At 30.0% G+C, this 24,826-nt stretch overlaps 1 protein-coding gene and 1 non-coding gene across 2 annotated transcripts; one reads left to right on the forward strand and one right to left on the reverse strand.

Annotated features, from left to right (window-relative positions):
• The first annotated feature begins 12,872 nt into the window (after positions 1–12,872).
• Positions 12,873–15,979, forward strand: LOC133788489 (protein NUCLEAR FUSION DEFECTIVE 4-like). The gene is made up of 3 exons (XM_062225989.1): positions 12,873–13,305; positions 13,412–14,226; positions 15,199–15,979. The coding sequence occupies exons 1-3, from the start codon at positions 12,970–12,972 to the stop codon at positions 15,665–15,667; spliced, it is 1,620 nt and encodes a 539-aa protein (XP_062081973.1). The 5' UTR covers positions 12,873–12,969; the 3' UTR covers positions 15,668–15,979.
• Positions 15,980–16,291: 312 nt separating this feature from the next.
• On the reverse strand, positions 16,292–16,364 carry TRNAE-CUC (transfer RNA glutamic acid (anticodon CUC)). Its single transcript has one exon. It is a non-coding gene; the product is annotated as a tRNA-Glu (tRNA).
• Between the last annotated feature and the right edge of the window lie 8,462 nt (positions 16,365–24,826).

Consider the following 24,826-nt stretch of genomic DNA (forward strand, 5'->3'; position numbering starts at 1 on the left):
GGAATTTTTTTTCTAAAATATTATGAAAAATAAGATAAAATAAAATTATTAAGATTGACAAAAAAAATTAAAGAATGCCAAAAAAATATTGAGAAAAAAATGTTAAAAATAATTTTAAAATAATTTTTTTCTTAAATTAATTGGGTGTCTATATATTTTTTTGGGTGCAAATATAATGACCCATAATATAATTTCTTGTATGGAAAATGACATTTTGTACGAAGACCCTTAATAATGGTGATGTCCTGGTAACGATTCCTAATCAAAAAGACATGGCAGTACTAATTCGGATTAACGTCATATTCTCAACAATAATTTTTGTATTTGCATCCTTAATTAATTATGTTGTTGGCCTACAATTTTGCACTATCTAGTCCAACTCCATCGCTAATCCAATATTATGCAAAGTTTGGAATATCACTATAGAAGAAGATCATTAATTGAGGATCAAAAAGTCAGCTGAACTATATATATTGATTACCTAACTAACTTTAGAGTAGTTTTTCATCTGGAATTGATTTGTATGTTTACTTATTACAATAATATAATAATAATTATTATTATAAAACTATGAATTTGCATACTTAGCAAGATTCATGAGTTTTGGGCAATGCTATTCTAAGTATAAATTTGTATATTTTGGCACGTATTGTATTGTATAATATTATTTTTATACAACATTATATTTGGTATTCACTTATATTAAAATGTAGTATTAAATTATATTATATTTGATACACAATTGAATTATATTGTATTAATTAAAACTAAATAAAATAATTTTTTTAAAATGATATCATAGGTGATATAACCTCGACCCCCGACCCCGATCCTGGTCCCTAACCCCTACCTCAATCCCAAACTCTGACCCCGACACTGGCCCCAGTTCTGGACCCGACCCTGGCCACGACCCCGATCCCAAACCTCAGCCTTGGCCCTGGCCCCTGACCCCCGTCGTAGCCCCGACCCTCGACCTGGCCCCAAACCCCGACCCCGAACCTTGACCCTAGCCTTGGACTCCAACCCCGAACTCATCCCGGCCACAGTTCCTGACCCCTAACCTCGACTCCGGCCACAAACCCCGACTCCTGCCCCCGACCCCAACCCCGGCCTTCGACCCGGACCCTGGCCACAACAACGGCCTCTGACTCCGGCCCCCAGCCTCGGCCTCAGACCCCAACCTCGGACCCAAGCCCTGGCTTTGAACCCCGACCCCGGCTTTGGCATTGACCTCGAACCCTGAACCCCCTCGACCCGGACCTTACCACAATACAACTTAATTTCAAAATATTACAATACAAGCAAATACATACCATTTTTTATGTAATGAATAGTACGATTGATATTGTATTAAAATGTGTGATTGTAATAATTAATACAATAAAAAATTCATTCTGAAACATACTGTTCTACTTATTTAATACAGTACACTACAAGAAACAAGGTTTTTGCCGGCGCAATTCGTAATTGCGTCGGCAAAAACAACTTTCATCGGCGCATTTAGTGAATTGCGCCGACAAAAACAAGAATTTTTGTCGGCGCAATTTTGCGCCGCCAAAAGTAACATCAGTTTTAAAAAAAAAATACCATAGACTTTTGCCGGCGCATTTCACCTAACGCGCTGGCAAAATTCAAACATGCATTTTTAATTTGTGCATTTCGTTGCGCCGGCAAAAGTCTATTTTGCATCAGTAAAAGTCGGACTAAGTAAAATGACATCGTTTTGTCCTAGGGTTTATTAAATACTTTTGCTGGCGCAACGAAATGTGCCGGTTAAAGTCATAGCAATATTAGACCTGCCGTGAGCCCTTCTTCCCCATTTCAGATTTTTTTTTTCAGAAAAAAGCTTCTCTCTCTCTCCTCTGTGTTAATGGAATCCGACCACCCCGTGAGCCATAATCCCACCGTGGCTCATCTCATATTGTGAAGCTCTTCTCTCTCAAGGTTAGTAAATCAAATGGGAATTTTTTTAACATTTTTAGATTTTTTTCTCTATATCTCATTTTGTAATTGTATTTTTTTTTTGTTATTCTCTTTCTATACAGCTCCAATCTCTCGGTGGAACAACTCCAAAGGTTAGTTTATGTATATATTTATATCTGTTTATATATATATTTATATCGGTTTATATATATATCTATTTATATATATATGTATATATCGGTTTATATATATGTTTATATATTTATATGTTTGCTTTTTTATATATGTATATATGTATGTATGTAAATGTGTGTGTACATATATTTATTTGATGTTAATTTGTTTTTAAAAATTGATTAATATATATGTATGTATGTGATATTTGGTATTATAATTATATTTTTCTGTTAAAAAAAACTAATAAATTTGTGTAGTTTTAGAAAAAATGAGATTAATAATGAAAAAAAATATGGTTTTAGTATTTATTAAAAAAAAACTGATTTGAGTATGTATATTTTTTAATTTTAATTCTTAATATGTATATTAAAAAATAGATTAGATTATGTATATTAAAAAAAAAATATTATATTTTTTTATATTAAATAGTATTTGTTTATAAATATTTACTAAATAAATTGTTTTGATGTTACTGATATAAAAAGATCTGATATATGTTATTAATCTTGGTTTATGTTGTGCATGCTATGAGAATATTCTGTATATTGCTCTGGGAATATTTTGTATATTGTGTGTAGTTTGCAGGTTTTATAAAATTTTGGGATAGTTTAAAATATAGCCGTTATGCTGGCCAAATTTCGTTAGTCTTAGGAAAATTAACATTAATTATAAAAATTATAGCCATTAATATTAATTTTTATTTTAATGCTTTATATTTATTTGTTTCTCTTAATAACAACTATTTTAAAGATATTTTTATAATATATATTTTTTGTATTTATTAATTTTTTTTTGTAAAATAAAAAAAACAGATTTGAATATGTATTTTTTTTTATTTGAATGCTTTATATGTATTTGTTTATTTTTGCTTGTTAATATTTATTATATTATATTTTGTGATATATATATTTATTAGTTAAAGTATGAACTTAAAAAAATTAAGATTAATAATGTATGTTTATATTTTAAAATTATTTTATATTAAATGTGATATGTTTGTAACTATGTATTTAATAATTTTTTTGTATTAATAAAAAAATCAGTTTTGGTATATGTTTTTTTGTGGTTAAATATTTGTTAATGTATATATATGTTTTGTATGATCTGAGAATATTTTGGTTATATATGTGTTTAATTTGTAGGTTTTTCAATTTTTTGGATAGTTTGAAATATAGTCGTTATGCTGCCCAAATTTTGTTAGAGTTAGTAAAATTAATAAAAGTTTAATAATTAATTAAATAAAAATTTAAGTATAATTAAAAATTCATAAAAAAATAATTTTTAACTATAATTTAAATAAAATAAAATTACCAATCATAGTAATTAATTTTAACATTAATATTAGATGTTTTGTAATTGAAAAAGTTAAAAATATAAATGAATTAATAAAATATAATTAAGTAAAATATAAATATAATAAAATTGTTATTGATTAAGTAAATAATCCAATACAAATTGAAAAATTTAATAAAAAATTACAAAATGAAATTAATGTATAATTAAATTAATTTTAAAATAAAATTAATAAATAAGTAAATGTTAAAGTTGATTGGTCAAATGACACATGACACTATATGATTGGTCCACATTGTTATTATTCTTAAAATAATTTTTAATTTATTTTTCAATTTAACAAAAAAATAAAATTTACATTTTTTTCAAAAAAAAATTCAAACTTTTTTCCAATTTAAAATTAAGTATGAAAAATACATTTTAAAAAAAATTTAATTATGCTAGAAAATCAAAACCTAAAAAAACATAATACTAAACTTGAGAGTCGTCAACGGCGTCAAGATCTCCTGCTTAGTGTTTTGTTGAAGCAGGTTGGTGAAATAGTTATAATGTACACCATCATATAAATTTTTTTTGGATTATAACTATTTAGATACCGAAATAGAAAAATGATGCATCGGTGTTACAAAAAAATTGATGTATTATAGTTGCTCCTTATATATATATATGTCTTTTCGAAAAAAAAGTAGTTGGAAAATATATATGGGATCATAATAAATTATGGGACAAGGACTATATATATATATATATATATATATATGATAAACTATATCAAAAGTAGAGCTCTATAAAACATAAATATATATATATATATAAATTTATAGAGCATTTAATTGATTGCTATACATAACCCTAGTTAGGGACCCATATTATGTCAATGAAAAAAAGGAACTTTACAAAAATGTCTAAAATTAAAAAAATACTAAAATATAAGATCTTTAAAAGCTTACAAAAATATATATAGTGGCATAAGTATAAATAGTTTTTTTTTTATATAAATAAAGTTTACAAATTTTTTTAACTAAAATTTATAACTTTGTAACTATATGTTTATAAATTAAATAGAAAATAAAGTATTTTTATAATTTTTTTAAAATTTCTTATTTTTCATATTATTTTAGAACTTACAATATTGTGTATAATTTTTCCAAAGAAAAATTGAACAAAAGATTTCATTTTTTCTTAGACAAAAATAGTTAATTGGCAATAAATGCCCAAATATATACTTGACAATAAATCGCATACAAATATATATATATATATATATATTTATATATATTTATTAATCTATTAGTAATTAGTGTGATCACTTTTAATTAAGTTGTTGATTAGATGTTCAATTAGCCATTTTTTGTTTGCATATGCTGATGTTCGTAATTATTGCTCTCATATTCTAATTCACATATAAAACATACATTTGTTATGATAATCCCTTTTCTTTTTCAGAAATATCATTGCTTTCCAAAATCTATATAGATGGTGATCAACTTGCATTTTATTATAAAGTTAAGTGATATATCACACATGTATAAATGCATATCTATAGCATGATTCATGCCCTTTTGGCTATATTGAAATTTTGAAATGATAATAAAATAATTTCATGCGTGAAAACGATACATATTTGGTCTCATTTTCCTACTTATCGTTATAATAATATAAATTCCTTTATTTTATATCAAGGTATTATATCCTGCATATCAAAACTTGAATTAAAAATAGTCAGCCGGTTCCTTCATTATGTGTTAATTGAAACCCTACATGTATACTTTATTGTTACGATAGCATGATATATTTATATCGAAAGGTAGTATTATGTTAAAACAAAACGTGATAATATGTACATATAAATTATAAACAAAAAGACACAATATCATAAAATTAAGTTAGTGGGAGATTCTTCTGTAGGTTGGTCTGTAGGGCTTCAAAAAGAGTTCTATTGGTAGGATTTTTTTGAATTCCTAACTTGTAAATAGTTTTTTAGCGCAATATTTTTTATGATTGTGATTAAATTTTTAAAAAATTATGAATAATTTATGTTGATAAAAATTAAGTTCAAACATGTTGTTTTCTACTCGCATAAAAAATTATTCACGCGTACAACAACCTATTTTGAACCTATTTTTCGGCACGGTCAATTATTCGAAATTTTTTAAAAATTTATAAAATATTCTAAATAATTACAATATATACGATTATAAAAAAAATCATGCCGAAAAATACTAATGAATGAGGAATACATAAAAACCCCACCAATAAGGCTTTTTTTAAACCCCTACAACATATTTTCCCTAAGTTAATAATCATTACAAGTAATTTTAGTCGACTAAGCAATTTCATTTACACTTTCAACCGAAATATATAAAATAAATAATTTTACTGAGAAAAATCAGTACTATTCTACTATGTTTATTTATAACTTCATTTTTGATAAAGTTAAAGTTAAATATTAAATCTTTTATTTAAAAAAAAAAAGAATATTCCATTAATAGATTATTTATATGTATTGCTTCTCGTCTCCTAAAAAAAGAAAAAAGAAAAAGAAAAAGAAAAAGAAATGAAAGGGAAAGCACTTGCTGGGAAGTTGCTTTTTGATTCAGATTTGGACTTTTTTTAGCAGATAAAAGCAAATTGGAGCCCACAAAGAAAAAGGTACGAACCACATGCAAAAGAAAATGCCAAAACAACACAGCTGTATCTTTTTATTTAAATAAAACATATATATATATAAAAAAATTAACTGTACACTAGTTGTAAATTGCAACACGATTTAATTTTATTTCAATGTCCAAGTTCAAATGTTTCAATGTCACACTCTTATACTTGATCATTATCAAATTCAAATATACACAAAAACTTATCTGAATATTTGTTATAAGACATCATATAACTATTCATATATATTCTACTCTCATATTCAATATAAAATAAAATACGAGAACCCAATTTCAATTTTACTAATCACCATAAGTGCCTCCTAACAATACTTGTTAATCTGTATGATGATAAAATTTTAAGAAGTGTGAACTCAAGAGTCAACATGAATTTTGTTTTTTTTTTCATAAAATTTAAAAAAATTATATGGATAAATAAGAGAGAGAGTGAGTAACAAAGTTAAATGAATATAATATAGGGACAAAACATGTTGAGTTGGTAAGGATAGAAGTGAAATGGAATGAGTGGTTGAAACAAGAAAATTAATATCAAGTTGGCAAGGTTGTCCCAATATTGATTGATCATTTGAAATATCAACCGTACGTACATGACTGGCCTTATCAAAACTCGATTAATGATCGATAAGTACGATCCATTTAAACAAGTGCATGCATCGTTTTCAATAATCCTTTTCTTTTTCTCAAAAAATATATATAATTATCATTCAATATCTTAACTCGATAATAATGAGAGGGACCTAATGGAAGGAGAAGGACTGCGGCGTTAACTATTACACGGCACGCGGCGGCAACTAGGGCCGGCCGGGTAAGGGTGTTCAAGTTCAAGATGAAGAAACTCATCCCCAAAAAAATACAATTCTTGTTTGTTTGAATTTAATTTATGTTGAAAATAATAAATCCAAATCCAAATCATAATTAAATAAATATATATATTTTTCAAATATTTGATACAAACAAACAATAATTTTATAATAAACCCTAATTAAAGATATTTTGAAATTATTTAAAATAATAAGTAAGAATATCTTAATTGATACTTAAATTTTTACTTTATAATTATTCTATATATTTATTTGATTATTACGCATAGTATTTAAAATAAAAAATATATGAAATAAATTTAATTTTAAAATATAACAAATTGTTAATAATTAAATTATAAATAATTCAAATGTTTTGAAGGGTTTATATATTTTTAGATTTTATATTTTGTTTTATTATCTATTTGCATCTTAAGTTTTAATAAATTATTTTTTAGATTCTATATTTTGTAAAATAATTCAAATAAACTATTAAACTCAGTTTTGATAAAAAAAAATTTGAACTAAAATTATAAATAATCCACAAAACTAATAATTCAGAACAAAAACATAATCATTCTTTCTAATAAATGTGTTGTTATATTCAATTTTTTCTTAAAATGTCAAAATAAAAGGTCAACCAAACAAATAATGAGACAATACATAGATCCAAAAAAAAAAAATAGCCCTTTAAAATATGTGTCCACTATTATACTAATTTTATATTTACTTTAACACTATAATATTTTAGACCCACGCCATTTTGAAATTATACTTTACAAAACAAACATGATTCAAACACATTTTTTTCAGCATAACTAAAATTAATTATTACATAACTTAAAGCTCTAACAAGCTGACCCCTATATGTATTCTCTGTGACAAAATTTGAAATTGGATACAAAAATTAGGGACGACACTAATTTTTTTTCTTTTAAATTTTTATGAAAATTTTAAAATATACAATTGTATTTACTATATTGTTCTTATAAATGTAAACAAACGATATGTGAATTTTTTTTATAAACGAGTCTAATTTCTCTTAACAATTAATCAATTCTATCATTATATGGATAATATTTTAGGAACAAACTATTAATTCGGATCAAATTATCACAGGCAGAGATATATTAGATTAAGAATATTATGGACCACATAGATATAAAGTGTTGATTTGAGTGCTTAACTGAAATAATAATAAATTGCGGCATTAACATAAAATTAAAGTATATGTACATTGTTTTTATCCTGTTAATAACTTCATTAATTAATATAATAAGAATAGTTTATTTTAACCACTTGCATAGTATTAAAAAACAAAAGACAAGTGGGCTTAGTGATAGATAACTTAGTCAGCTTATCATATGAATATTCGGATTTTAGTGGTCCCCGCCCCTATCGATTTTTATTACACCGAGTATTGTTGCTTACCTAATTTTTTTCTATGATCTGATAAAAGTCCATTTGTGTTTGCAAACTTTAGATTTATATGTACTTTTTTAATTTTCTAAAATTAAGAGATCTGATCACAAAACATCTCCCGATCAGGGAAAAATTAGACATTTAGTGTATCAAAAGAAGTGAAATTTCGCAAATTTCAGTTGATAAACAATTTTACCCTATGTTAAAAAAAAGTAAGAAAAGACAAAAATAATTTGTAAAAAATAAATAATCAAATCTAAGATTTAATATGTATTTATATAAAAAAAAATTGTAAAATCAAAATAAAATTTTTCATTATATCAAAATTAAATATATTTTTAGAATAAGTGTCTGTGTTTTACTACTTTTCTTTTCTCTTATGTTTGAAGTTTGACTAATGTTTACCGAATGTATATATAATATTTATAAAGTCAAATTTGTGAGAAATATATATTTTTTTAAGAAAAAATATTTTTTGAAAATTTAAAGATGAATTTTGACCAAAATGTTAAAACCGATACTCAAACAAAATATAGAAATGTTCACGCAATAACATACCTATCATGTACTAAAATGAGAAATATACAGTACACTTCCACCGGAATTTTTGTAATTACTAAAATATAAAGCATTGCTTTTCGAATTGAAGATAAAAAAGTTTCAATAATAAGCTTAAAATAATATTAAGAAAACAAAAAGGTAAAGAAACCTTTCTCACATGGCGCCAATGGTTTTACTTGGCTTTTTTTTTTGTGTCAAATTAATAACAAAAGTTTTAGTTGTTTTGTTTGGTCAATTGTTTAAATATAACAAGTTGAGATTACTTTAAATCAAAGCATCCAAATCAAAACACAAAGGATAATCAAAATATTTGATTGTAAACAACTCATTAAATTGACACGAGCTGGGATTTAAACATGATTAGACCCCGCAACACCAAGTTGGCTCTTTTACTAATAAAATTAAAAAAAATCCAAGTTGGGGAAGGTATATCTCTTCTATACATAAAATGCGTAGATAACAAATTCTAGTTTTAACGCATTATTTTGTTAGTTTTAATAAAATATTATAAATATTTAATAAAATAATCATTTAAAATGATCTAAAATAGATATTTAGTAATTATATTAATATAAATTCAAATATTATAAATTATTATTATTATAATAATATTTAATATAAAACTTCATATATAATAATTATATTAATATAAATTTAAATATTATAAAATATTATTATGATAATAATATATAATCTTAAATTTTTACTAATTATATTAATATTAATATGAATTTAAATATTATATATTATTATAATAATATTTAATACAAAATTAGATATTTAATACTAGTATTAATATAAATTTAAATATTATAAATATCATTACAAAATTATATAATACATAATCTTAATTTTTATTAAAAAATTTATCATGTATAAAAATATTATCATATTATATATATACATATATTTAAAAAAATCATAAACAATATTTTTATTTAATATATTTATGCTATTTTTTATATATAATATTGTTTATTTATTTGAAATTTATACGACAATAATATAAATTTAATTAAAAAAGTCCATAAATAAAACTAAGCAAACAAGATGAATTATATGTTGTTTGTATCTAGAATATATATATAAATATTTATAGAGAGATTGGGTGGTTCTCCGGTGCACCATTTCTTAATTTTTGGTTTGAGAAGTATTTTCGGTATAATTTTTTTATGGCTGTGTATATTGTAATTATTTAGAGCATCCTGCAAATTTTTCAGAAAATTCCAAATAACATACAGTATCGAAAATAATGTTCAAATAAACTATTTTCCACGCGCAAAAAAACAAAAATAATCACAAGTACATCAAGCTATTTGAATTTTATTTTTTGGTACTGTAAATTATTCTGAATTTTTTAAAAATTTATTCTAAATTACCACAATATATATATGCTCATAAAAACAAAATTGTGCCGAAAATACTTTTAGAGCTAAATACTTGAGAAAAGGTGCCCTGATGTGCCGTTATTCGGGGTGCCCCGAAGTTTTCCGTATATATTTCTATATGTGGACTAAAAAAAGAAAAGTAAGGAAAAATAGACGGCTAAGAAAGGTCGCTTTTAAGGTGATATGTTAATCAAAATGTACAAGATTGAATCCCAGACCACACGTTGGACCACAATTGAATCCAACGTCGACAAAACTCGACGTTAACGATCACTTGGGTGTTAAGATTTCACAATTACCAATTTTCATGCCGTATTTCGCACATTATACACACCTCAATTTCACACTTTTTTTTTTTAGAGTTGTTTTAAGTTAAATTTACTGGTTGATCTAAGGGCCCTCATCTCCATGTGGCACCTAGCCATGAAGTTTCCAACGGACGCAGGAGTAGGATGCGTCTTAGGAAACCAAAGGGAAGCCCGGGAATGTTATAACGCTTCGATCACAAAGGCAAAGAGTGGAGCATCGAGGAACGCTACCCCAGACCGATTGCAGATGGCAGAAGACAGACAAGCCCAACCAGGTGGTAACGTCACCAAATAGGGCGTTGCCCAAAGTTTCTAAAACTGGTCAAATTATTATGTTTCATGTTAAGTTGAATTATATAACTATTAGTAACGTGTTTATAATATTAATGAATATATAGACAAAAACGAAAACAGAAAATATTAATAATAGTAATGATTTATTTTGTTCAAATTTCTTTGTCGTTTTATTAGTACAAAGTGCAATTTAAAAAGAGTACTACAATATATTTATTCTGCTATATTTCTAAAGTAACATGAAAGATCTAGCTTGGTGGTTAGAGTAGAATACTCGAACACTGGAATATCCGAATATACTACAAGTATAACTATGATCAGTATAACATTAATTTGCTTGATTTCAGTCTATGTATAGAAAAATAGCATTTTTATGTAATAAATATATATGAAATATAATGTTTTGATACACTATCAGGTTTAGCTAAATAGCACGAGCACTTAAACATTTTTTTTTGGGTCAAAAGTCATTGAATTTTATTAATAATAGTACTTAATTTTTTTTGAGGAAGAATAGTAAGTTAGAGTTTAATCCCTTGATAATGATCATGTTTGTTTAAGAGCCATTTTATCCAAATTTTTAACTAATAATAGTGTATAAGGAACATATTAATTTTATTTTTCAAAAACCAATTATTTTTTTTTATAAATATAAAATAATAATCATTGACATAATGGACTTTATTCTTATTTTTTTTAAAACTGAAGGACTTATTTGTAAAATAAAAATTCTGAACGATCATGTCTTCTGACATACCAAGCTTATTAGAGCATCAGTAGTGCAAGCAACTTTGTGTGTTGCTAAAAGTATATAAATTAGTATAAAATATTATTAATTTTTCAAAATAAGAATAAGTAACCTTGTCTAAAAGTGACAATTTTTCTAGTCACAATAAATAAAAATCTTACTTGACATTGACAAGATAACATTTTATATTACAAATATGCTCAAACCACCTTTGTGGCTAGCATTGGAGATGCTCTTAGAAGCATAAGCATTTGTGGTAAAGTCTCATAAAATAAGTAATGAAAGTTCAAGCAGTTATGGACACGACTAATGTAATGGGGTTACTTGTAGTTGCCGTAATTACCCAAACATCTCTTGCTTACACCTACCCAAACCCAAAATACATATCCACAACTTTTCATTTTTATTTTAAGATTTATATATATATATATATATTTGACCTTGTCTCGTTAGCTTTAAGTTTCTGAATTTAATTTTGATGAAAAAAATAAATATAATAATATAGTTGTTAAATATAATAATTTTATTTTTGTTTTGAATTATTTATAATTTTAATTCATAAAATTTTAATTAAAATTGAATTCAGAATTCTATTTAAATTATTTTACAAAATACTAAATAAAATATCTTTTATTAAAATACAATATCAAAATAAATAATTAAACAAAACACAAATTCCAAATAAGAATAAATCTTTTTATTATTGCTTTTCATACTTTGTTTTTTCTTCTTGCATTAGAATTAGTTTTTATTATTATTTTAATAGTCTCTCTTTTTTCCCTATCAAAGTACGATATATTCACAAAATGTATATTACAATTTAGATAAAAAATAATATATTCTCTTGATTTAGGCCCAGATTACCGAATCAATCATGGACTTTTAGTTAATATGTTTCCCACTATTATATATGATTACAAAATCTATTTTTGTCAATATGTTTTTTTTTTCCGAGATGATCTAATTATGTTAACTTAACTAATAACTTCATATTTGCCTCTTAACCACCTACATTTAAATTGTTTAATTTAATTATGGATCTTAAAAACAAGATTACAAATACTGATTTGAGTGAGAGCGACTGATATTAAATGAAAAATGTTGATATTTTAAAAAAAGAAAATCTAGACATCGACATCTATCGCACGCGCTTGGCGTCGCAAGTAGGCCATACAGTAGAATCAAGTATTAAATTCTCACTAAAAAAATTCTGATTTATTTATTTTTATTTTGGAAAAAAAAGCATAATGTAAAAGTGATCCTTTTAAATAGAGGGAAAGAGGTGCCTCTAGTCCGAAAAACCAAGAAGAAGTTTCGCTCTGTTTTTGGTGGTAAAAACCAGTCAATAGTGCCAAAAGAGCTTTGTTTCATTCATCGTCAATGGGTTTGGGTTCCCAACCCTCCTCCGTTACGAGGGCCACTAAATGGCTCGGCTTCGTCACCGCCGTTTGGGTCCAATCCATTTCCGGCAACAACTACACTTTCTCCAACTACTCCGACGCACTCAAGACTCTCATGAATTTAACCCAACTCGAGCTTAACAATCTCTCCGTCGCCAAAGACATCGGCAAAGCTTTTGGTCTTCTAGCAGGTTTCGCTTCCGACAAATTACCCACCTGGGCCATTCTCCTCATTGGTTCTCTCGAAGGTCTCATCGGTTATGGCACTCAGTGGCTCGTCGTTAGCGAAAGGATTAATCCACTCTCTTATTGGCAGGTAACATACATAGAAAATAATAAATACCACGCCTTTATTACGACTGTTTGTTTCCCGGGAAAATGTATTAATTAATTCTGTGTTTTGTTTTGATAATGATGTACAGATGTGCATATTCTTGTGCATGGGAGGGAACAGCTCCACTTGGATGAACACTGCGATTTTGGTGACCTGTATACGTAACTTTCGCAAGAACAGGGGACCAGTAGCGGGTATTCTAAAGGGTTACGTTGGTCTGAGCACAGCAATCTTCACCGTCATTTGTTCGGCTTTATTCAACGACGACCCGGCCCGTTTTCTCCTCATGCTTTCCGTTACACCACTCGCCGTATGCATCGCCGCCATGATCTTCCTCCGTGAGATTCCACCCTCCGATTCCGCCTCCGAAGATCAAGAAGAGTCTAGCTACTTCTGGCTCTTCAACGGCGTCGCTTTCGTCGTCGCCATCTATCTTCTCTCTTACCAATTCATCCCAAACCCTAGCAAACTCTTCTCTCAGATTTTCGCTTCCATTCTTTTGGCCCTCCTCGCTTCGCCGCTTTCCATCCCGGTCTACTCGTTGATATCCGGCTGGTCCTCCTCGGAGCAGGGTTCGGATCCCGAGACCCGGGTGACGGAGCCATTACTAAAGCCAGAGACTACAGCGGAGGAACCGGTTAAGGAAGCGGTGGTTGTGGAGAAGCGGAAGCCGGTGATCGGAGAAGAACACACGATTTGGGAGGCGTTGCAGTGCTTAGATTTTTGGATTATGTTTGTGTCGTTTTTGTGTGGAGTTGGGACTGGTTTGGCAGTGATGAACAATATGGGTCAGATTGGTTTGGCTCTTGGATACGCCGACGTTTCGATCTTCGTCTCCCTCACTAGTATATGGGGATTTTTCGGTAGAATTATCTCCGGCATGGTCTCCGAACATTTTATCAGGTATGTGTGGTCTATTTCATCTTTTTCGCTTTTTCATTTTTTTTTATTATTTATTAAAAATTGGTCTTTTATATTTATTTCTGTCTTATTTCCAAGATATGCTGCGAATAATATGTATATTGACCTTAAAGATGTAGGATTTTTTCAAACGATAACGAAAAAAAATATATTGTATTTTTTCTTTGCGAAAAAATTCCATGATGGAGACATGGAATTTTTTTCAGTTGTTTAGAAATTGATATTTGTTTGAAGGAGAGATTATCTTAAGAAAGTGACAATAGAAAAAATACAATTAATATGTATGGATATATATATATATATTTAAAGAAATTTTATGTCTAGTGGATAAAAATTTGAAAAATCATAGGCGCACAAGATCTTAGAAGAAATTGCATAGAAGTAGTACTGTGGTCCAGTTGAAATTTCGTTGTAAATTCATTTGGCCACACAGGCCGGGCCTATTGTTTTTGTCCTATTAAATTTAGGAAATATGCATACACATATGTATACATATATCATATATGACATACTTTAAACTATACATGTACATGTTAGTGTTTGTTTCTTGGGAATCCAATGTCTCTGGCCGTTTTTGTTACTCTTGACCTCTTTCCTATGGTACCCTCCAAGTTCAGTTGTACTAACTCTGTTTGTTGGATTAGAATTTTAACTTGGGTTAAATCTTAATTGAGTCACTAATTATTAGGCAAGTGTATATGGAGATACTCATCAAGTACTAGTACTATTTTAACTTCTACCTAATTCTCTAGACCAGTACATTTATGATATGAAAAAGTTGGCTACGTTACAATACTGTGTTAGTTAAAAAAATCAGAGTTTGCCAAAATTTGGACATTTAAAGTACTAGCCTTTAGCCTTTTCCAAAAAAAAAAAAAAAACTAGTCTTTAGAAATGTAACATTATTATGTTACACATATATGTAATACTTAATAAATCTATTTTCTATTACAGGAAAGCTGGAACACCAAGGCCACTTTGGAATGCAGCTTCTCAGATTCTTATGGCTGTTGGGTATGTACTAATGGCAATTGCTATGCCTGGTTCACTTTACATTGGCTCAGTTGTTGTGGGAATTTGCTATGGTATCCGATTAGCTATCACTGTACCAACTGCATCTGAACTCTTTGGCCTCAAATATTATGGTCTCATTTACAACATTCTGATTCTCAACCTTCCACTTGGATCATTCCTCTTCTCTGGTCTCCTGGCCGGAATCCTCTATGACATGGAGGCTACGCCGATGGCCGGCGGCGGCAACACTTGTGTGGGTGGACATTGTTACAGGATGGTGTTTGTGGTCATGGCAGTTGCCTGCATTGTTGGCTTTGGATTGGACATTTTATTGTCTATTAGAACCAAAAACCTTTACGCTAAAATCCAAGCTAGCAAGAGATCAAAGAGAGGGGCTGTTCTGAAATAAGATGGTGAAAATCTGTGTGGATTTTGAAGTCAGAGGATTGATGGGCTTTTTGGCCATGTGATATCCCCATGTTAAGAATCGGCTAGTTTGTCTTTTTTTTTCTCTAAAGAAGGAAGAAGACAACACTCTTCGATTAAATCAGCCAAAAAGAAAAAGAGTATTCATATTACATGTTGTATGTGCTTGTATAACCTACTTTCATATTCAATTTTGTGCCTATTAGTTTTCTTATCATCACTGCTAGCCCATTTATGGCCTAGTTTGTGAGTTGAAAATTTCCCAATTCAATGCCATATTCCCATTTTATACGCACTTGATTTTATTGCTTTTTGAACTCATTATCCTTTGAACTTCTAGCACCATTTGAGCTACCAAGAGAAACAAAGTGGAAAAAGATATGTCAAGTAAATATAATATAATTGGTGAAAGAAAAATAACTAGTTCTATTCATGTATATGATGAATAAAGTAATCTGTTATATTCATGTACATAATGAATAAAGTTATTACCGTCGAATATAGTGGATTTCATCATTAGAATTTTTAAGTCTTACCTCAAAACGTGTATTATAAAGCAAGAAATGGGTAAAAATATATCTCAAAATAAAAAAAAAATTTAAAAGAATTCCGTTGCCGGGACTTGAACCCGGGTCTCTCGGGTGAGAGCCGAGTATCCTGACCAACTAGACTACAACGGATATTTGGTCATTGTTTGAGATATTATAACATAAATAAATTAATAGTTGTAGACATTGCATTATTGATTGGAACTTGTTCCTTATGGAACTTGAACAACTGCCAAAACTGTTCTTATTCTCTTGTAATTGATGCTCTACAAATAGAAGTTGATAGAAGTCTTCATAGCATATTACCAAGATTCGCACTAAACTTTACTTTCTCCTTCTCCATCCACAAGACATTGCCTGCCCATAATGTCTGTCTTTCATTTAAAAGCAATGAAAAGACTCCACGTTGCATACAGATTCAGAAGCCTTCCAGAAAGTATAATGACTTTTTCAGTCTCCCACATGTGGATCCAAAACAAAGTCTTGCTCTTTTAAGCAAATACACAGATTAATTAATCGCAACCTCAGGTCAAACATTAACTACATCATCATGCTTAGGGATTCCCACGTGAATAAATTTTTATCACATACACGTACAACGATAGAATATACTAATTTAAGCTCAACTCAATCCATCTCAGTGCAGATTTAAGTGGTGGTATGTGGCATTTAATGTAAACCGTATATTTTCCGGCTCAATACGGTCCAGCTAGGCTTTTGATCTATCACACAACAATATTAGTCTTTAAATCCCATTCAACCTACCCATGTGCACTAATACAAGTACGAGTACTCTTTGGGGCTTCTCCGTGTAGGCAACGCTGCAAGTTTTGAGAGAAATACCAAATATTATATCTTATTTAATTAGTACAAACTTAACTAAAAAAAAAAAAATACAAAGCAACATTGCTAATAATAGAGTTGAATATTTGGTATTACGTTGACTTTGAGACCCACATAAATATAAAGCAACGCTTTTGCTGAAGGTCTTACAAAACTCTTTTTCTTTTCTTTAAAAGGAGTACTATTGACAAAGCTAAACTAAGAAAAATTAGGAAGCTATTTCCAATTAGTTTTTAAGGTCATAATGAATAAAAAATAAAGGAAGTGGGAAAGCCACAACAACCATCAATTTTAATATCGTATATGAAGACATGGTGTAATAGCCACGTAGATAATCAAGTAGTACATTACTTTGACACTTTTTCTTCCCTTCTATAGAAACACCTGTTAGAATATTATTTGTTTGGTATATAAAATCAACTAATTGATTTAATATATTAAAGTCAATATTTAATTTATTGACAAAATATTCTAATTAATGGTCAACATTGTTTGTTACCTGATTTTGTTGTTACCCGATTTTTCATATCCCAACTGATTGAGGAAATATCTCAATCTGTGGCAGAGACTCTGATGGTAAGTCTCACTCTATAAATATAGAGTACCGGTCCCCAAGCTCGCTGCTCATTCTGACTTTCAATAACTCCATCTAAAAGAGTTAGTGAGAGCTTGGAAGTCCGTGTACTCGTTCTAACTTTTGTTCATTTTCTTTTGTAGATCTAAAGCTAAATCGAAGTTATCAATAGCAATGGCTGGAGGTATACAATATTCGATTCTTTTTGTATATGTTCATTCTATATATTAATTCCGCCTACATGTATATAGGATTGTTCATATGCATACATTTAATCTTAATCTAACATTTGGTATCAGTCGCCAGTCTACATCTCTGTCTTGCTAATTTTATCTGCATATATATTTATTTGATTTATATATGTCTTCATATTCATATTCATATATATATATATATACATATATCTACGTTTTTTTTTGTTGGCCTACATTTAACAAAATTTCTTTTGGTAGTTTTATTGTTTTTGTATTGTTTTGTGTTTACATATATGTTATATCTAACATATTTTGGCAATATAAACAAATTATACACATATATTTTTTTATGATTTATAGATGTGCCTATGTCTTCATCTATACACATATATTATATATCTGTGTATATAGTTTTATATATTGTTGGAGGGCCATATTCATAATTTTTTTTTTAATTTTTATTTTGATAGAGAGTTTTAATGTCTCATATTTTTTGATTTTTTGTTTCAAAACTAATTTTCCACATAAGTACCATTAGAAATCCTTCAGATTATTTTTTTCTAATGATCTATGTTTCCAAATCAAGTTTTGAGAATCCAAAATCAGTTTTGCAACCTTCATGTACCCGGTTATGGCCAAAAACAATTTTGATATTAAAGTTCGATTTTTTGTTGTTGTTTAATCAATCTAACGTCATGAATCTCTTTAGACATGAATTTCGAACCAATTTGGACAATAAATTTTATCTTGCCAATTTAATTAAAACATATAATTTTGGTAAATTATATATTTGGAAATTAATTAAAATGTGCACTTACTTGATTTTGGTGTATGGTATATTTCTTTTATTCATGCAATATTAAATAATTGTGCTATTTTAAGAATATAATAAATTTTTACAATTAAGTTTGTGCAATTATTTTATTAATTCACGAAATCAGTAAATGATGTTATTGTCTTATTAAGCATGATTTTTTCTGCCATTAAGTATATATATGGAATTATTGTATTTTCGTACATATAATTAATTATACTAATTTGTATGATTATTTTGTTCTTATTCATGCAAAATTTATTTTGAGTATAATTATCTTTAATTTTATATGTATGCCTTTATAATTTTAAATACATTATATATATTCAATTATTGTGCTAGATATATTTAGATTATATTCAAAACATTAAGATAGGTTGAATAATATTTAGCACATTAATCTTCATAATTTATTCATAAAATATTCATAAAACATTTAGGGTGAATAAAATTATGAATAATTCATAAACAATTTTGTGGTTGACATAAGAACGCATGAAACTGAGACAAATGCTCAAATCTAGAACGGTTTTTAATGATCTTCGGACGACCACACTAGGAGTACTACTCTCTGTGATTGCCTATTATGTTATAACGAAATTGTTCTTAGGTCTTCCTAGAGCCTAAAACATAATGTCTAGTGAACCATATAATTTTACATAATTAGGGAGTAGCCACAGCATCTTTAATTATATAAAATTATATATTAATTTGAAAGGATCACATAATGGACAAAATTGTGATTGATTATATAAATATAACAATTTTACCCCACAGGGATTTTATTAAATTTATATAATCAATTAGGATAATATATTAAATTAATTTTCTTAATTTACCCACAGGAGTTATGATAATTAATTTAATAGTTTTATCATAAAGTTTAATAAAGATAGAAGTATCAAACCTTACTTTATCCCAAATAATTCGTTTGAATAATCTATCATCCTTTACATCCAATTTTATTAAATTAAAAATTTAGCCCACAGGCAATTTTTGTTTAATAAAATTTCAATCTTCAGCATGTTATACATTGGTAAAACATGACTTCATTAAGCCTCAATCTTCTAAATCTAAGTTTGTAATCCTATTCATGCAGCTTCTTCATCATCCTCTAGTTTCGCTGAAATCCTTACCAAAATTCCTGAGCTTAGGGGTGATAATTTCAAAATCTGGAAGGAACGAGTTCTTCTTCATTTAGACTGCGCCGACATGGACTACGCAATAAGGAAGGACGAACCTGCTGCAATCACTGCGACTAGCACTGCTGCTCAGATCGCACTATATGAGAAATGGGAGCGGTCCAATCGCCTCAGCATCATGTTCATCATGTCCAAGATCCCTCTGGGAATGCGTGGATCGGTGGAGCAACCTGAGAAAGTCAAAGACTTGATCAAACTGATCGATGAGCAGTTCGACACTTCGGACAAACCACTTTACAACAACCTCATCCACCAGTTCTCATCCACAAAACTCACTGGTGTCAAAGGAGTTAGAGAACATATTTCAAAGATGAGGGACATTTCTGCTCAACTAAAGAAACTCGATGTAGTCATTCCTGAAACCTTCTTGGTCCACTACATCCTTAACCATCTTCCACCTCAATATGGGCCTTTCAAAATTTCCTACAACACACATAAGGACAAATGGAGTATCAATGAACTGATAACCATGTGTGCTCAAGAAGAAGCAAGGCTCCTGCAGGAACAAGGTGAAAGTGCTCACATGGCCACCCAAGGCAAGAAACGCAAACCATCCAAGAAGGACAAGGGGAAAAATAAAGTGCCTCCCCAAGGCGATATAAAGAAGGATTCCATCAAATGTTTCTTCTGCAAAAAGAAGGGACATGCGAAAAAGGAATGCGCCAAGTTCAAGAAATGGATGGACGACAAAGGCAATCCAATTTCATTCGTATGTTATGAATCTAATATGGCTAATGTTAATATTAACACATGGTGGATTGATTCTGGATCGACAATTCACATTTCAAATTCCTTGCAGGGTTTACAAAACCTAAGGAAACCAGTGGGAAGTGAGCAAAGCATCTTATCCGGAAACAAGATGGGCTCACATGTGGAGGCTATAGGAACGTGCCATTTAGTTTTAAGTAGCGGTTTTGTTTTAAAGTTAGAAAAGACATTTTATGTACCAAGTTTCTCTAGAAACTTGATTTCCGTTTCAAGACTTGTACCTTTTGGTTTTTCCTTTACATTTTCAGACAAATCTTTTAATTTATATAATAAATCTGAATGTGTTGGAAATGGTATTTTGTCTGATGGTCTTTACTGCCTTAATTTACAAAACAATACCGCTTATAATACTGTGCACGTTCACGCTGGTAATAAAAGATGTGTTATGAATGAGAATTCCTCTACATTATGGCACCGGAGATTGGGACATATCTCTATTGATAGAATTAGAAAGTTAGTAAATGATGGGGTACTCAATACCTTAGATTTTACTGATTTTGATACTTGTGTGGATTGCATTAAGGGAAAGCATATCTCCAATTCTAAGAAAAGTGGTGTCCATAGGAGTTCCGACCTATTAGAAATCATACATACTGATATATGTAGTCCAGACATGGACTCATATGGTCAAAAATACTTCATCTCTTTCATAGATGATTACTCACGCTACATGTATATCTACTTACTTCATAACAAAAGCGAAGCGTTAGATGTCTTTAAGATATTTAAAGCTGAAGTAGAGAAACAATGCAACAAGCAAATTAAGATAGTGAGATCAGATAGAGGTGGAGAATATTATGGTAGATACACTGAAGATGGAAAAGCACCTGGTCCTTTTGCAAAGTTTCTTCAAGAAAATGGGATTGTTGCCCAATATACCATGCCCGGTACACCCGAGCAAAATGGTGTTGCAGAAAGGAGAAACCGAACATTGATGGACATGGTGCGAAGTATGCTTAGCAGCAACCCTAAACTTCCTAAATCCTTGTGGACTGAAGCTCTAAAGACATCCGTGTACATATTAAATCGAGTTCCAACCAATGCAGTCTCCAAAACTCCTTTTGAATTATGGAAAGGTTGGAAATCGAGTTTGCAACATGTACGCATTTGGGGATGCCCATCTGAAGTTAGGGTATACAATCCACAAGAAAAGAAACTGGACCCAAGGACCATAAGTGGATACTTTATTGGTTACACTGAAAGGTCTAAAGGTTACAAGTTTTATTGTCCATCTCATAGCACTAGGATTGTGGAATCAAGGAATGCAAAATTTCTTGAAAATGCCTTGATTAGTGGGAGTGATCAATCCAAGGACTTAGGTTCTGAGAAAGATCCTTCAGAATCCTCCACCTCAAGAGCAAGATTGATTATGGTCGATAACACCCCTGCAGTCCAAATGGATGTTGAACCACCACAACCAATTGTTGAAGATCCACAAGTCAATGATGAAGTTCAAATGGATCAAGTTGTTCAAGAGTTGCCTATAATTATTGAACAACAAGCTGAACCACCCGCTCCTCAAGAGCCTGCTGGTGTAGCCTTAAGAAGATCCATTAGGACAATAAAATCGGCGATACCTAGTGACTACATTGTGTATTTACAAGAATCTGACTACAATATTGGAGCCAAAAATGATCCAGAAACGTTTTCACAAGCTATGAATAGCAAAGAATCGGAACTATGGTACAATGCCATGAATGAAGAAATGAATTCTATGAAAAGCAACGGAGTCTGGGATCTTGTTGAGTTTCCTAATGGAGCGAGGGCTATTGGGTGTAAATGGGTCTTCAAAACAAAGAAAGACTCATTAGGCAACATTGAGAGACACAAAGCGAGACTCGTTGCTAAGGGATTCACTCAAAAAGAAGGAATTGACTACACGGAGACCTTTTCTCCGGTATCTAAGAAAGATTCCCTCAGAGTTATCCTGGCATTAGTTGCTCATTTCGATTTAGAGCTACAGCAGATGGATGTGAAAACTGCCTTCCTAAATGGTGACCTAGAGGAGGAGGTATACATGAAACAACCAGAAGGATTCTCCTCTAGTGATGGTGAGCATTTGGTGTGCAAGCTTAAGAAGTCCATCTATGGTTTAAAACAAGCGTCCCGCCAATGGTATTTAAAATTCCATGATGTCATCTCTTCTTTTGGATTTGAAGAGAATGTCATGGATCAATGTATATACCAGAAGGTCAGTGGGAGTAAGATTTGTTTTCTTGTTTTATATGTGGACGATATTCTTCTTGCAACCAATGATAAGGGCATGCTACATGAGGTGAAGCAATTTCTCTCAAAGAACTTTGAGATGAAGGATATGGGTGATGCGTCTTATGTCATTGGCATTAAGATCCATCGAGATAGATTCAAAGGTATCTTAGGTCTATCTCAAGAAACCTACATTAACAAAGTTTTAGAGAGATTTCGGATGAAAGATTGTTCACCAAGTGTTGCTCCTATCGTTAAGGGTGATAAATTAAATTTCAGCCAGTGTCCAAAGAATGATTTTGAAAAGGAAGAAATGAAGAACATCCCATATGCTTCTGTTGTTGGAAGATTGATGTATGCTCAGGTGTGCACACGACCCGACATTGCCTTTGCTGTCGGAATGCTAGGAAGATTTCAGAGTAACCCGGGATTAGACCACTGGAAAGCTGCAAAGAAAGTTATGAGGTATCTTCAGGGTACTAAGGATTACAAACTCATGTTCAGACGAACCGACAACCTGGAAGTAGTTGGCTACTCAGATTCAGACTTTGCTGGTTGTACTGATTCACGTAAATCAACTTCTGGTTACGTGTTTATGTTTGCCGGTGGAGCTATATCATGGAGGAGTAACAAACAGACCTTGACTGCTACTTCTACTATGGAAGCCGAGTTCGTTTCGTGTTTTGAGGCTACATCGCATGGTGTATGGCTAAAGAGTTTCATTTCAGGCCTTAGAGTTGTAGATTCTATATCTAGGCCATTGAGAATGTTTTGCGACAATTCAGCTGCTGTATTCATGGCTAAGAACAACAAGAGTGGTAGTCGAAGCAAGCACATCGACATCAAGTACTTAGCCGTGAGAGAACGTGTTAAAGAAAATAAAGTGGTCATTCAACACATTAGCACTGAATTGATGATTGCTGATCCTATGACGAAAGGCTTGCCACCTCATAAATTCAAGGATCATGTAGTGAACATGGGACTTGGTTCCCTTATGTAAATTTATTGTACAAACTGAAGTTATTATCAATGAAACTCTTATTTTGATGTTTTCTCATGTTTATGCGCATCTTAATTTTATTTGAGAAAATTTTATCTTCATAGGACCTGAATAAACATAAGGTTTATTCGTTTAAGTACATAGCCACATAAATCACATTGTTATGTAATAAATATATTGTAATACATGGAAGATAATACTCGTCATAAAAAGAGGACCTATCGCCATGATTCATGTGTTTATTATCTAACAGGGATGATCGTCGGGCTTAAGTAATACATTAATTTAAATGCTGACCAAGTGGGAGAATGTTAGAATATTATTTGTTTGGTATATAAAATCAACTAATTGATTTAATATATTAAAGTCAATATTTAATTTATTGACAAAATATTCTAATTAATGGTCAACATTGTTTGTTACCTGATTTTGTTGTTACCCGATTTTTCATATCCCAACTGATTGAGGAAATATCTCAATCTGTGGCAGAGACTCTGATGGTAAGTCTCACTCTATAAATATAGAGTACCGGTCCCCAAGCTCGCTGCTCATTCTGACTTTCAATAACTCCATCTAAAAGAGTTAGTGAGAGCTTGGAAGTCTGTGTACTCGTTCTAACTTTTGTTCATTTTCTTTTGTAGATCTAAAGCTAAATCGAGGTTATCAATAGCAATGGCTGGAGGTATACAATATTCGATTCTTTTTGTATATGTTCATTCTATATATTAATTCCGCCTACATGTATATAGGATTGTTCATATGCATACATTTCATCTTAATCTAACAACACCTTCTCTTCTTTTCAAAGAAAACCTAGATCTAGGTTTCCAGAGTGCCAACAACGCATTCTCACATATTTATAGTGCTCTGGCCGAAGAATCCCACATGGAAAGTGTGTGGAATCATCACATAATTTATAAGAGCGGAAGATACTCCACTCATTATCAATTAGTTTTGAGATGAAATTCTATGCTTCTTACCATGTAACCTATTC

The sequence above is a fragment of the Humulus lupulus genome, chromosome 1 (assembly GCF_963169125.1).
Source record: "Humulus lupulus chromosome 1, drHumLupu1.1, whole genome shotgun sequence".
Classification (NCBI taxonomy): domain Eukaryota; kingdom Viridiplantae; phylum Streptophyta; class Magnoliopsida; order Rosales; family Cannabaceae; genus Humulus; species Humulus lupulus.

Excerpts from the sequence above, each read along its gene's own strand:
- LOC133788489 (XM_062225989.1), top strand. The coding sequence starts at position 12,970 with ATGGGTTTGGGTTCCCAACCCTCCTCCGTTACGAGGGCCACTAAATGG. Across the intron at positions 13,306-13,411 it reads ATCCACTCTCTTATTGGCAG|ATGTGCATATTCTTGTGCAT; the intron begins GTAACATACATA and ends AATGATGTACAG. Across the intron at positions 14,227-15,198 it reads GTCTCCGAACATTTTATCAG|GAAAGCTGGAACACCAAGGC; the intron begins GTATGTGTGGTC and ends TTTCTATTACAG.